At 34.6% G+C, this 15,262-nt stretch overlaps 1 protein-coding gene across 22 annotated transcripts in view; it reads right to left on the bottom strand.

The window, feature by feature from the left end:
- Positions 1–6,388: 6,388 nt before the first annotated feature.
- The window catches only part of NCKAP1 (NCK associated protein 1), a 112,920-nt gene continuing 104,046 nt past the window's right edge, over positions 6,389–15,262 (bottom strand). For 17 of the 22 annotated variants that reach the window (XM_081580981.1, XM_081580983.1, XM_081580984.1 and 14 more), the window contains 5 exons: positions 12,930–13,023; positions 10,242–10,358; positions 9,546–9,655; positions 8,279–8,368; positions 6,389–7,314 (listed from right to left, as the gene is read on the bottom strand). In XM_081580981.1, the coding sequence (XP_081437107.1) occupies positions 7,198–7,314; positions 8,279–8,368; positions 9,546–9,655; positions 10,242–10,358; positions 12,930–13,023 (528 nt within the window). In that variant the 3' untranslated portion in view covers positions 6,389–7,197. Of the gene's footprint in view, positions 7,315–8,278; positions 8,369–9,545; positions 9,656–10,241; positions 10,359–12,924; positions 13,024–15,262 lie in introns of all 22 variants that reach the window. The other 5 variants (XM_081580982.1, XM_081580964.1, XM_081580967.1 and 2 more) reach the window with 1 other exon arrangement.

The following is a 15,262-nucleotide window of genomic DNA, read 5'->3' as shown; positions in this document are numbered from 1 at the left end:
TACTGACAACTGTTTTCTCAGTCAAACGTGTGATGCAATGCTGCTGCTGCTGCTGCTGCTAAGTCACCTCAGTTGTGTCCGACTCTGTGCGATCCCACAGACGACAGCCCGCCAGGCTCCTCCGTCCATGGGATTTTGCAGGCAAGAGTACTGGAGTGTGATGCAATAAATCCATGCAAAAAACATTAGAAAAAATAAACATGGCACTATATTTTAGGTTTGTTTTTGAAAACGTTATTCAACAGTGCACAGTTTCAGTCTGTGAGAATAATAAAATTTTATCACCACCACTGACCCCCAAAACTTTAAATCCAGGAGTTAAAGAGGAACTGTTGTTAACTTACTAATGGAGTTAATGATGTGATAGCAACTTAATCATGAGTTGGTCTCTGCTGTATACTTGACAGTAACTATTTAATACCTTAAATAAGCAGTTAAACATGAGGGTGGGAGCAACTGGTCAGTTGACAAAACTGAGAAATTAATGATTCTGAACTACAATTTTTAAATGCAATTGATGCAATAAAATACAATTTTGGAGTAAAATTTAGTCGTGTATTTTAGAACATATCCTATGATGGTACTTTTTAACTTTGGTCTTTGCCAAATATTAATTTCAAGACTCAATCACTGACCTTTTGGTCAATATGCGCACAATCAATGTGATTCAGCCATATACCACAGTTAAGACGTGGCAATCATCAAGGTTGCATACACCACACAGTCCCATCTCCAGCTCATTTGCTTTCCAGGTTTGTGAATCTCATGTAAGAGGCAGACCAGAACCTACCCCAAGAACTTGTCCATCCATCTTACTTCCAAAAAGAAAGAAGTAGAAAGATAAGGGTCAAGGTGTGTGCACCTAATCAGAAATGAGGCATGGCCCTTTATGGCTAGGTTCTTGCCTAGATTGCTAATTTATCCTATTTTGTCATTTTCAGGTCAGAATGACAGGCTAAAAACTTTTCTTAGAAATGCAACATTTCAGTTAGGCATGCTTGAAATGTTAACTACAGCGATGGGTACAGAAAGTTCAGCTCATACAAGAAAGAATGCAATTTAACATACTTAAAGCAACTTTCCACTCTGAAAATAACACAAGAGCAGAGTCAATAAATATTTTTCAATAGGATCAAATAACTCAAAAATCATTTCTCACTGAAGATTAAAACATTTAAGATTTCAAACTGATTCTTTTTATAGTGTACCTTTAGAAAAAAGAGAGCAAGGTGTCTATTTTGAAATTCAGGCCAAGACAATCAAATGAAATGATGGTTCATGCTCAAGTGGTAAAAAAGGGATGAAGAACAGATATGAGTTACACTACTTTAAGGATTGATTATTCATTCACAAATCTTTACAAATAACACAGCTGAAATCTCCCAGAGGCATGTCATTATAATAGAAAGGTGAACATGATTTCATGCACATTAACTAGTAGATTATGGTTCACCGTCTGATAGAACTTGAGCTTGGTTTAGAAAACCTGATGGTATATAATCGATTTTATCATTCTCGTATCAATGACACAGCATCAGTAAGTTCAGTTCATTTCCTTCTTTATAACCTACTTGTCTTGATTGGATCGGTAAACTGTTAATATACAATCAAAGAACAAAGCAAGACAGGCTGACCAGAGAAAGGAAAATCTCTAGCTAGCCAAATTAGGCTCCGTCAAGCTCTCCTTGTGACAGAAATACTAATTTGTATACTTCTACTTCTCATGTATGCCAAGTTTGTTTTTGTCTTCTGGGCTTTACCTTCACTGTTCTGTCCATTTCTGGCTTCTTTTCATCCTTCAGGTTTTATAGAGGCCTTCCCAGATGACACTTCTAAAGTGGTGCCCACTCCTCAGCTCATCATGCTGTACATTTCCCTATCACCATCAGAAGTTTCCTCCTTTTCTGTCCATCATCGTTCAGATGAGAACTTAAGTGTAAAGTGGAAACTTCTTTATTTTGCTCACTATTATACCCAGGAATCTATATATATTTGCTGAATGAATTAATTAGCAGACAAGAAGAAAATGATTAGGAAGAGTGCCAATGACTCACTGGAGAATCCAGGATGGAAGTCATGGGAAGCCTGTGTGTCAAGTTCCATGGTTACCTCTTCTAAAGAAAAGGAAGGGAAAATTAAGAGATAAGTTGAATAAACAAAAGGGATAGGAGTCTAACACAAAGGAAGGAACACCTTATTTTAACTCTAAGGTACTGTTTTAATGTGAAAAGTGTTAGTTGCTGTCATATCCAACTTTCAGCAACCCATGCCCGCCAAGCTCCTCTTTCATCGAGTCACAAAGTGTCAGACATGATTGAGCAACTAACACTTTCACTTTTCACTGTTTTAATAACTGAGGAAACAAAAAGACTTGGTAAGGGTATTGCTACTTTAAACTACATTGATCTCATCTGGCCAATACTTGGGCTTCCCTGGTAGCTCAGCTGGTAAAGAATCTGCCTGCAACGCAGGAGACCTTGGTTCAATTCCTGGGTTGAGAAGATCCCACGGAGAAGGGATAGGCTACCCACTCCAGTATTCTTGGGTTTCTCTGGTGGTTCAGATGGTAAAGAATCCAATCTGCAATGCAGGAGACCCTGGTTTGATCCCTGGGTTGGGAACATCCCCTAGAGGAGGGCATGGCAACCCACTCCAGTATTCTTGCTTGGAGAATCCCCATGGACAGAGGAGCCTGGTGGGCTACAGTCCATGGGGTTGTAGAGTCAGACACGACTGACTGACTAAGCACAGCACAGCATCAGCCAATACTTACTCAACTGCATCAGACTCTCAAAACTATCACCACAGCACTGTGCCAATTACAACCCATAAAGCCAGGTTCTGACTTAATCTTCTGGACTCAATCTTCCCTGAACTCTAAGTTTCCAACTGTCTTTTCTCCTGAATAAATACCAGAGCCCTAGGCTTGTGGTAGTGAGCATCTAATATGTTACTATTTGGGGTGGGGGAGGGGGGCAGTGGTTTAAGAAACTGGCAACACTAGCACAATAGAACAGTTGATTAAATTATGACTTAAACCAGTACACAGTTCACTCTAAGATCCTGGAAGGCAGGGGTAATCTCTTTCATTCTCAACAGTTCAGACATGTGCTCTCAAAACTGACTGAATAGAGGACACTTTGTGATCAGAAATCCTGCATTAGCTCTATCTAAAAAATAGGTACTGATTACAGTAAATAAAGGTAAGATGGATTAATGACAGCTAAGGAGTGATTTCCTTTCTTAACTATGCTTAATATATGATTTAGATTTATATTTCCTCTGAATATTTAGTAATAAAATGGCCACTTAACCTAGGTTCCAAAGTATTCCGTAAAAAGGGAACTTTGCAAAAAATGAAGTCTGTGTTGGAATGAATGATAGAAACACAAATTTAGCAAGCACATTAAAAGGTAAAGAGCCTTATAAGTTAACTTTACAGGATGTGATTTAATTGGCTATTTTATTGGTAATTTAAAAGGTTAGTATTAATTACATCAATTTAGGGGGAAAGAGGATTTTTTTAAGTATGTATACCAGGCTATCAGCACAAAAAGCAAGGAAAGCCTTACAGCTTTTCACCTTTTGATTGGTAGCTTTTTTTAAATTAATTTTAATCAGAGGCTAATTACAATATTGTAGTGGTTTTTGCCATACTTGACATGAATCAGTCATTGATTGGTAGATGTTTTTACTTTAGAACATAAAGTTTTCAAAATGACATCTCTGAGAAAAGAGGTTAAAATTTTTAGATAGTTTCTTACATATGGAGTACCTTTTGGAATTAGCTTAGTGTGTAACTTAGTAATACATCTGTTTAACAGTTTAAATTTAGAACTAAGGAATTAGTGTCCTGACATAATTTCAATCTACTCTGTAGTTTGTATACTTAAATTGGATATCTTTTCATTTTTTTTAAATTTGTTTTTATTTATTTGGCTGTGCCAGGTCTGATCTTCAATCTCCACTGCAGCGTATGGTAGTTGCATCATGTGGGATCTAGTTCTCTGACCAGGGTTTGAATCCCTGGCCTCCTGCATTGCAGCCTGGAGTCTTAACCACTGGACCACCAGGGAAGTCCCTTCATTCTTTAACAGGTATATACCCTTTTGTAGCAATGCTGTTCTTAACTTGGATTTGGAAATAAATGCTTTATATTCCTGAAGGTCAATTAAAATTCAGTAATCAAAGTAGCTGCATACTAACATTAATTACTATGGACTATATTTTAATAGTCATATCACTATACTTAACATTGTTTGGGGGTGTTTTCAATTCTAAATACATGCACAAAAATAACATGCAAATGTGTCCCATTAGCACTAAAAAAAAATCTTTGGACCATTCCACTTGAAAATGAGTAATTCATTAAATAAAAACAACAAATAAACTTAAAAAAGATATTCCACTTTACTAGTAAGCAAAGATATGCAAATTAAAACATTTATGTTTCATCTTTTAAAGAAGCAAAGATGCATCAACAATAGTAAAATTGGTATATATCAACAGTTTACCACAGGAGGAAATTATACTCAAATACACAATTGTAAAACTGATATAATTTCATTGGAGGGAAATTTAATATGTTTAAAATGTATGCATCCTACCACCAAGCAATTTTACTTGTAAGAAATTATGCTAAAGGAGATAAAAGCCCAAGTTCACCAAGATACTATTTATAATACAGGAATACTTCCTTTTATTGCGCTTTCCTTTATTGCACTTTGCAGATACTGCATTTTTTTATAAATTGAATGTTGGTAGTAACTCTGCGTTATCAGATGATGGCTAGCATTTTTTTAACAACGAAACATTTTAAATTAACGTATGTGTTTTTTTAGACATACTATTATTTCACAGTTAACACACTACAGTGTAGTGTAAACATAACTTTTATATGCACTGGAAAATCAAAAAATTCATGTGACTTGTTTTATTGTGATATGCACTTTACTACACAGGGGCCTGGAACTGAATCCACAATATCTCCAAGGTATGCCTGTAATGAAAAAGAAGAAACCTGCCTAAATGTTCATCCGAAAGAAACTTTTAAACTAGTTATGGTATACAAGGAGGCATTAAAAAGAATATCAAATATCAAAGACTTTTTCTACTTGAGTGAAATAAATAGATTACAGGCAAGTATATATGTTATGATTACATTACTGTAGAGAAAACAACAAAATCAGCATGTTGCAGTATAAATTCAGAAGAAAATAAGAAAAGTTAAGACAAACAAGATGTTAAAAATAGTAGTTGTCAATTTACTTTTAACTTTATTTAAAAATTTGTTTGGGGGGAGGGGTAGAAAGGCTCTCTGCAAAGAACAATCCCATAGTACACCAGTTAGTCAGTCAGTTTAGGTATATGAGAAAAAAACTGGGGCAAGATAAACTTGACAGGACTATGAAAGAGTGATTTTTTTCTTCACCTGAACAGGGGTAAATAATGTCTTAACCCTTCCACATACTACCCCAATGGAAGTGTATATACTCAAAGTGCCTATTTTACCTTTTGAGGATATTACTACTGACAAGTTATTACCGCTTTAGGATCCTAGTATTTCAGAGCAAACAGCATTTAATCTTGCTTTCAACTGTTTACTGTGTATTTAGGTTATTTCAAGTCTAAAACTATTTCATTAAAAAATTCCTTACCACTGGAAATTTTCAACAGATAGTGACAACTATTCCCTGCTTTAAATATAAACTGGAGAAACCATACACAAAATAGAAATATAGTCTTGTACTTCAATTTCATTCCAGTATCTGAACTACAAAAAAATTATAACTAAGTTCACAGTAGCTTTCTTTTATCTTAACACAAGTTACCAGTGTATATATAAGAAGCTATGAACAACAGAAGCTCTATGATATCCAGATACACAGCTCATGAGAAAAAAGTCTTTACCATGCTAATCAAAGAGCAAAATATCCACTTAGTTTTCAAATTAAATGAGGTGCTCTGCCTTCCATGTCAACTGCCAAGCAATAGGCTCTTTATGTCTTTCTCATTCATTACTAACTGATACAGCAATTCTCAACATTTTCATTAGTTCTGTGATCATTCTGTGTTTTTCCCTCAATCTTTCAAATAAATCTGTCCATTTTCTCACCGATAAAAATTAGCAAGCTGATGGCACACAAGTTTCCTTTTAGCTCTTAATTTTTAAAAAATGTTATGCAACTTAATTTTCTAATTTTAATATTTTTTCTAGAGGAATATTTTTCAAAACATTTAAGCAAATATAATAGGTGACCTAGTATCAATGTGCTACTTAGATATACCTAAAATAAACTAAAGTTTATTTTAAACTAAGTTTAAACAAAAAAACTTCCATTTTGCTGAATAAATTTCTGAGGATCCCAAAAAGAAATCATTCAAAATGTGATAGTCTAGTGTTTATTTTGTTATGGCAGGTACACTTGAATTTCAAAAATTTAAAACATATAAAAAGTGGTTAGGGACTAACATTTGTATCAACAGTTGATAAATGTCTAAGATTGTTTATTATACAGCAGGGTACAATGGTAGTGCTAATGCCAACAGGGCACCATGGAAATTAGTCTAAAAATTATTATTAGGCTCTATACAAGCAACAACATTTGCTGCTGTTTTAGAATTTGGGGACACAGTCTGCTTCTAATGCTAAGCAGTCTATGAACACTTTTAATGTTATACAATGTTATGGTAATTAGTTTGGCGAATGTTTCAAAATAAAGTAGAAATGTATTCATAACATCACAGAAATGCACATCCAGTTTTGTTTTCAATAAGAACCATAATAGGTACAGGTCAGAACTCTTCCCTATATGAAATAATTTACACACAATGAATGCTATAGTATCACTATCTAAAATAATCACTAAATACAATTCTTTTTCAGAAATAAACAAGCAAAGGTTTTGTTTTCCATTATCAAATATCAAAAACATAGAGAATGTATGTTTTTCAAACAAATTATATTCTAAAATTATTGGAATAATTTCAGTGGATTCCGTAAATGTGCAACCTAAATCAACCAAGTATACTGAAGTACAACCATATTAAGAAACTGATGATCAGAAAATACAACCATATGAATGAAATTTATAATCCACAAAACTGTTTTTCAGGTCTTAAGGTCAAATAGTTCCACAGTTTACAGGTAAAACAGAGGCAACAAAAATGCGTGCTTGTCTTCAATAAGTAGGTATTTTATGCAGAGGATGTAACACTTTGCTTGTAGACAGCATGATATGCATTTCTCAGCAAGACATAAGGAAAACAAGATTCCAAAAGATCCATTGTCAGGAATGGGGATTCCTGCACAATCTGAAAAATTCCAAAACTGTATTAATTCAAGTTATTTATAATGGAAACATTTACTGACGATGAGTAAAGCATAATTTTATATTGCTCTTACTGGGAACACATATAAATTTTTACTTTTACTTTAAAAGTACGTTACTTTTACTTAAAATCTGAAATGTAAATGTGCCATAGTGTATACATCAAAACATTTTAAATCACTACTTCTCAATCAAATCAGTTAATCAACAGGAAGTACCAAACACTTGCATTGCCCTCAACAATATACCATTTATTTAAAATGTGGTCCATATCATCAAGTCTAACTGGGAATGCAACACTAGGCTAAAAAGCCAAATCAAACCTCAGACCATCTATGATTAAGTGGAAAGCTGTTAAATTCTGGAGTTTTCAAAAGAGAAGAAAAATCAATGTAGGCTAAAGTAATCAAAGTCTATCTAAAAAAAAGATCTGAGCTACAAAGTACGCTGAATCATTATTGGGCTAGACACAGACCTCTGCAGATAAAGGAAATTATTCTAAGTGAGGAAACAATCACACTACAGAAAGAAGCACAGCTGGCTTCATGGCAGTAAAGAGAAGGAACTGACTAGGCACAGAAAGTTACAGGAAATGCTATTAGATGGGTGAGATGGAGTCAGAAAAGAGAACATTCAGAAAACTGGAAGAGATGAAACTAGGAAGACTAGGAAAATATAAAGCCTGAGTGTTTCCCAATAGGTTGAAAAACTATTTATAAAAGAACACTCTACAGGTAATGGTGATTCATTCTGTTGTTTTCTGATATCCTTACCATATGGCAGTCTTTTCAGCAATTGTTACAAAGTGTGTGGCTTGGGTGGAGTGAATATAAATGGTCAAAAAAGTACATCAGCTCTTATTACTATAATGACTAAAATACCAAGAAAATACTATCAGGAATGACTGGAACCTTTTTGTGATTAACAAAAATTAAAATAAGACTTACCATATCTAGCAGTAAATAAACAGATTCTCTATTTCGTGTAGTTGTTTTATCTGTCTCCTGGCCAATTTTCAGTAGACTGGAGGATGCAAGCTTAAAAGTAGACATACATTTTAAGTAAATAAGTTTTTTTAAAATAAAACCTTCACCAGATATTTGTTTTTTTTTCAGTATGCTTCAACTTGCAACACATTTCAATCACAAGGTGAGCTTAGGTTCTATACTTTCAAGCAGTAATTTAAGAGCTATTAAGGTATAAACAGACACAAAGATAATAAATGATACTGTAAAATTATTAGAATGATTTTCAATAATAATTATTGGAATAATAAATATTTAGTTAAGGTAATCAAATATTCTTACTGGTCTTTATTTTTATTTTTTTTCCTTACTGGGCTTTAAAACTAATTTTTTTTTTTTTTTAGAACAAGTCAAAAAAAAACCCCCAAAACACAACAATTTAAATTCCTTTCTCTTTCTGACATCTGTATTAACTATATTTCATAATTTCCAAATAAGAAAATTTCACACTGAGTTTGAATTAATACTACTACAATGAGATTAAGACATTAGGGCTTGAATGAAGGAAATAAAACGAAAAAGAAAAATTTTAACTCTTAATACTGTTTTCTTTGAAATAAATGTTATTTTATTCTCCAATTAGTACTACATTTGCTTTAAAAATTAAAAAAAGAATTTTTAAAAGCTAACAGGATTTATAACTTGAAAAGATGCAAATATTCTAGTGTTCTTATATCACAAGTGCGTCTTTTAAGTAAAATACGAAAAAGGTATGCTGATAAAGGAAAGAAAGAGCTACACTAGCACAGAAACTAAGAGCAATACTTCATGAGGCTAGAGTCAGCATTACTACCTTCTTTTGGCAGTGAGTAGCAGTCTTATTTTTGAGTTTGTCTCCCTTCACAGACTTTCTCCAAATGAATGGAAATAAATAAAATATATCCTTTTAGAGGGAACATTCATCCTTTGCCTCAATTTTCTTTCGTTTTGTCTTTTTCTCTTTTGAACACTAGGCAAAATTCTAGAGCAGTCCAAACATCAGCTCAGAAAAAAAAAGTCATATTGCAGAGCTCTAGAAACAAGAGACTGCTAAGCCATCCTAACTGCTCCTTAATTTTAATACCCTGTCTTTGCCTGTTTCTTCTTCCAAAAATAAATAAATTAAGAGAATTTACTTTGTTATACCCCACAGTTGTGATTTTTAATTTTCTCTAAAAAAATGTCACGAATTTTGCTTGATTATACATACCGCCAAAAATTCTTTAAGCCGATCTTCAATGCTTCCTTTGTGAATTGTAAACAAAGCTGCAGCGATCTGGTTGATGGCTTTGGCCAAGCAATGTATGTTGTTGCAGTGCCCTGAGAAAGTGCATATAGGGTTTGTGGTTTCTGTGTGACCCCAAAATATCAAATCTTTAATGACTTTATAATCTACATAAATAGTGGCATGATTAAAAACAGAGTTGAGGCATAACCTGCCTTGCCCTCTCTTTACTTTCATGAGAACTAGTGCTTTTAAAAATAGTGTGGAAGAGAGCAACAGCCACAGCTGTGTTAAACAGGCACATTTTCAAAAACCCCTAAAAGAAACCATACATCAGTTTTACACTGTCTTGGAAACAACTTAAGTGTTTAGCTTCTTTACAAACATTTCCCCATTCAATCCTTAAAATAATCCTAAGAGTTGGATAGTCCCTTCACTATCCACTGCCACATACACATGCAGGCACCCAGAGGCTCACATGTATACAGTTCATACGTGTAGGTGAAACTGGGGCTTAGAAAAAGAAAAATTCAGTCTTTTAAGATTACACATCTAGTAACTAGCAAAACTTAATCTATTTCTTATTGTGTTAAAAAAAAAAAGCACAATTATTTGAAAAGTACCTACTGTATCAAAACTCATAACTTTCCCAGTGCCAAAACAATTTTAAACTACTATTACCTTCTATAGCAGGGCTATATTGAGACATCACATTACTGGCTAGTGTGGGCAAAGAAACGGCCACAAAGACCATGAGGAGGCAGGCAATTTTATATTCTTCTTCTGGACTTATGTTCTCTAAGGCAGAAAAATTACAAATAACATCAAGGTATTTCTTTCAAGATTAGTTAAGAGTTGATGATCTAAATCAGAAAAAGCACATTTTAATTTTTATGTATTTTACTGAGTCTCTATAGAGCTGATTACAATTTTGTTACAAGAAATATAGAATGCATAGAAATAACACACAATAGTATCAGCCATTATCAAGTCGTCAAGCCTATTTCAAGCATCTAAAAAAACAGTAAGGCAAAATTTCTTTTTTCTTTTTTAGATTGTAAGGTTACTGGACTAAAAATATATTTAGAATAACTGGAATCCTAAAATCTTCTACTTGATAACTAATAATAAATTATTTAATAGGAAAATTCTATGTTTCAGTATAGAAAATTATCTAACTTACTATGCCAAATCATCCAAAAAACTCTTCAATTTTTTTCTAAAATAGATATACATGTGATCTGATATTTACTATTAAAAAGATATAAATGTGTAAAGTAAACTGGATTTCTAACCTCTTCATTTTAGAAGACAGGAGGAACCAGTCATAAATGAATATAAGTAACACTGTCCTAAGGTTTTAAATATTTATTGTAAAATAATTTATCTAAAATATTTACTGTATCCATATACTAAAATTGTGTTATCTAGGTACTTCACTTATCTGGTACCTGTGTTGTCTAGGTACTTCACTTGGTACCTGAGAACTTTTGAGTCACTCCACTAACTATATATAATTAAGAATTTAACATGAGACAAGAGTCAGAATATATTTGAAAATTCTAGCTGATTATGACTATTACCAATAGCCAAAACATGATAACAATCCAAATGTCCATCAACAGATGAGTGGATAAAGATATCCATCAATAGATGAAGGGAATACTACCCAGCCATAAAAAAGAACAAAACAGTGCCAATTGCAGCAACATGGATGCAACTAGAAATTATCCTACTAAATGAAGTCAGAAAGACAAACACCATATGATATCACGTGGAATATATACCATATAATATATGTGGAATCTAAAATATGACATGGGCTTTCCTCGTGGCTAAATGGTAAAGAATCTGCCGGCAATGCAGGAGATCCAGGTTCGATCCTGGGGTCAGGAAGATCCCCTGGAGAAGCAAATGGCAACCCACTCCAGTATTCTTGCCTGGAGGATTCCATGGACAGAGGAGCCTGACAGGCTACAGTTCATGGGGTTTCAAAGAATCAGCCACGACTGAGCAACTAACACTTTCACTTTCAAACAACAAGGTCTTACTATAGCAAAGGGAATTATATTCAATATCTAGTGATAAATCACAATGGAAAAGAATATTTATGTGTATAACTGAGTCACTTTGCTGTACAGCAGACTGGCACAACACTGTAAATCAATTATATACACTTCAATAAAATTTTTTTAAACCTAGCTCATTATAAAAAATACAGCCCTGGCAACTCAAGCTAGTTGCAATAATTATCCATGTGACTATAATTAACATTGCATAAATGATGAAACAAAACTAATGTCAAATCAAAAAAGAACTGATGAACTCAGTCAAACGCCATGTTACATCCAAGGAAGTAGGGGAAGGCATTTTAGTACCAGAAACAGATGAAACATTTTACTTTGCGGAAAAAATTAGAATTCTGAGTAATACATTTTAAAGGGCTGATCTTAAAATATTTTAAATATTTAATATTACCATAATGCACAGACTTTCTATGGTAAGTAGCTCTAGTACAATTAAAATAGGACACACTTTCATATTTTTTAAAAATTTAAAAAATATATGTTTTAGGGTGTTTTATTTTTTGGCTGTGCCACAGCTTGTGGGATCTTAGTTCCTAACCACTGGACTGTCAGGGAACTCCCAAGACACCCTTTTCTAGATAACAATGTTTCTATCTATTAGATGATTTCCACCAGCAGACAAACACTGTTATTTTCCCATCTGAAAAATATTCTTCTCTTGATTTTACTTTTGCCTCTAGCTACTACAGTTTTATTTCTTTGTTCCCCTTTATACAGTAAAACTCGGCAAGAAAGTTGTTTTATACTCATTATCTCTAATTTCTTTTCTCCTATTTTCTCTTCAGCCCTCTTTAATGAGCTTTTTGCCTTTAGGACTCCACTGACACTGCTCTTGTCACACCTATTAATTCTACACAGCTGACCATTTCCTTTCCACTCAAATGGAAGTGATTCTTTTCTGGTTTTTCTTCTCCTTCACAGATCCTTCCTTCTCAGTTCTCTTTTGGTAGTTCCTCCTCTTCTCCCTGAACTCTTAAAACTTGAGAGTGGCCCAGGACTCAGACTCTGATCCTCTTCATCTCTGCATACTAAATGGGCTTAATAACTTTATCCAGTCTTAAGACTTAAGTATCTAATCTCTATGATGACTGTGCTATAACATAAGCTCCAGAAGACAAGGATCTTGGTATTTTCTGCACTGATAAGATTCCAACTACCAAAAAAATAAAACCAAAAAACCCGTTGATATAAAGCAAACACTTGAACAGATAAGTATTACATCTATATTTGTGTTGCCCTGGTTATTTAATAAGACTACTACATAACTACTAATGTACTTTACCTGATTTTTGTGAGGAAAGAGCTACCACCAAGGCAGGATCAATCTCACAAGGTAATCCAGCAGCTGATGATAATTCATACACATTCATTGCAACCTAAAAAATATAAAAACTAGAGTAAGAAATATACTAACAAGTTTCTGAGAAATCTCACTTTAGTAAGAAAAAATGCATAATGTTTAAATTCGAGTCGCCTGTAAGAACACTGCTGCTGCTGCTGCTAAGTCGCTTCAGTCGTGTCCGACTCTGTGCGACCCCATAGACGGCAGCCCACCAGGCTCTGCCGTCCCTGGGATTCTCCAGGCAAGAATACTGGAGTGGGTTGCCATTTCCTTCTCCAGTGCATGAAAGGGAAAAGTGAAAGTGAAGTCGCTCAGTCGTGTCCAACCCTTAGGCGACCCCATGGACTGCAGCCTACCAGGCTCCTCCGTCCATGGGATTTTCCAGGCAAGAGTACTGGAATAGGGTGCCATTGGAATTTCAAAAACTTGGCTGAAGAAGGAACTATATTGTACAACTAACTATACTGAACAGCTGACAGTACTGTGTGTGTGTTGCTGATTATGACTTTATACTATCAGGCCAAACAAAACTTGTGTATTTGCAGTGACAAATTCCAACAGAGTCATTCTACACCTATTATTTTTCTTGGAAACACAGGTGTAAGAGCAAGATCAAGCCAAAAGATATGAAAAAAAAAAAAGTAAATCAAAATTAATGACCTTATGTTTATGCCCATACTTTAAAAATTACAGTAGTTCAGTGCCTACTCATGTTGTATATCTAAATACAGTAAATTCTTTATTAAAGTAGATTTGTAAAGAAGTACTAATTTAAAACCTGATAAAGCAAGTGCTAATGACTAGTGTTTTTTGGTATCACATATGGATTTCAAGGATATTCTGACTGCTCAACATTTCAGTTTAGAAACTACCTAAACAGGATAGCTCTTGATATTACAAGTTTACAATCTAGTATAAATTTAACTGTAAAAACCCAACTATAATACAAGGTTGAATGTATTTAATTTTACAATGAACAAACAAAAAATTCTCTGATAATACTAAAAGGAAGAAAAGGAAAAAAAGATCACTTGGGGATTCAGGAATATTTCTTAGAAGATGGCAGTTGAATCAGGCATTAAGATAAACAGAATTTCAAAAGGCAGAAATATAAAAAGCCAGTATTTTCAGGAAGAATAATTACAGAGCAAAACAGAAAATGTGAGAATGCACACAGCAAAATTTGGTTATCTCACAGGATCCGAATGAAAAGGGGTACAGTAACTAAGTGAGGAGAGCAAGAGAAGGATGGAACAAGTGATGAAAGCCTCAAAAATAAATTTGAGAAGACAGCTGAACACGAGACAAAAAGTTTAGAAGTAACTTTTTAAAGTCAAAGCTTTTCAAACTATGCAAAACAGAAAATAATCTTCCTAAAACATGAAAATAATAATCTTTAAGAAACATGAAAATTTAGAAAATATGGATTTAATAGCTCACTTACTAGATATGTGTGTGTGTGTGTGTGTGTGTGTGTGTGTGCGTGCGTCCTAATTCCCCTCAGTTGCGTCTCTTTGTGACCCTATGGACCGTAGCCCACCAGGCTCCTCTGTCCATGGGCATCTCCAAGCAAGAACACTGGAGTGGGTTGTCATGCCCTAGTCCAGGGGATCTTCCCAACCCAGGGACTGCACCTGCATTTCTTACCTCTCCTGCATTGGTAGGTGGATTCTTTACCACTAGCGCCACCTGGGAAGCCTGTACTCGATGTGTAACCACCAGTAAATATTTGCTGTGATTCAATCAGTGACTGTATTTTGCTGCCAATAAATTTTCAAAATGAAACCTATGGATGCTCATAAGGTTACTAACCTTTCTATTTAAAACAGGATATTAATTAAAAAAAATTATAACCCATAATTAACATCCTTTTATAAGACTTTTTAACATCAATTTTTAAAAGCTGAATTTAGCTTTATTTAAAACAAAACAACTCTCATTTCATTGGCTTTTTCATTTTGCTTATGACCATGTATAAAGAGCTATCAGTTTAAGGAAAAGGTGACTGACCCACATCACCAAGTGCAGACTGGAGAGCATCAACCTGGGTCTCTGGCAGATGACGGACAGTGAGAAAGTCAGGTGAGGGCAGCAGCGCCTATCTGTCCCGCCCGCCCGGTTTGCCCTCCCGCCAGGGACGCGGTGGGGGCGATGACCAGAAGCCCCTGGCTCCCTTCCCCTCTCCCCTTCTTGTGTGTGTGTGTGTGGGGGCGGTGTCCACCTCCGCCACCCCTGCCCCTCTCCTGGACATGCTGCCTACTACCCACTTCTCC

Source organism: Giraffa tippelskirchi, chromosome 3, assembly GCF_054371585.1.
Source record: "Giraffa tippelskirchi isolate mGirTip1 chromosome 3, T2T-mGirTip1v1.2.pri, whole genome shotgun sequence".
Classification (NCBI taxonomy): domain Eukaryota; kingdom Metazoa; phylum Chordata; class Mammalia; order Artiodactyla; family Giraffidae; genus Giraffa; species Giraffa tippelskirchi.
This window is presented reverse-complemented; position numbering and strand designations above follow the sequence as displayed.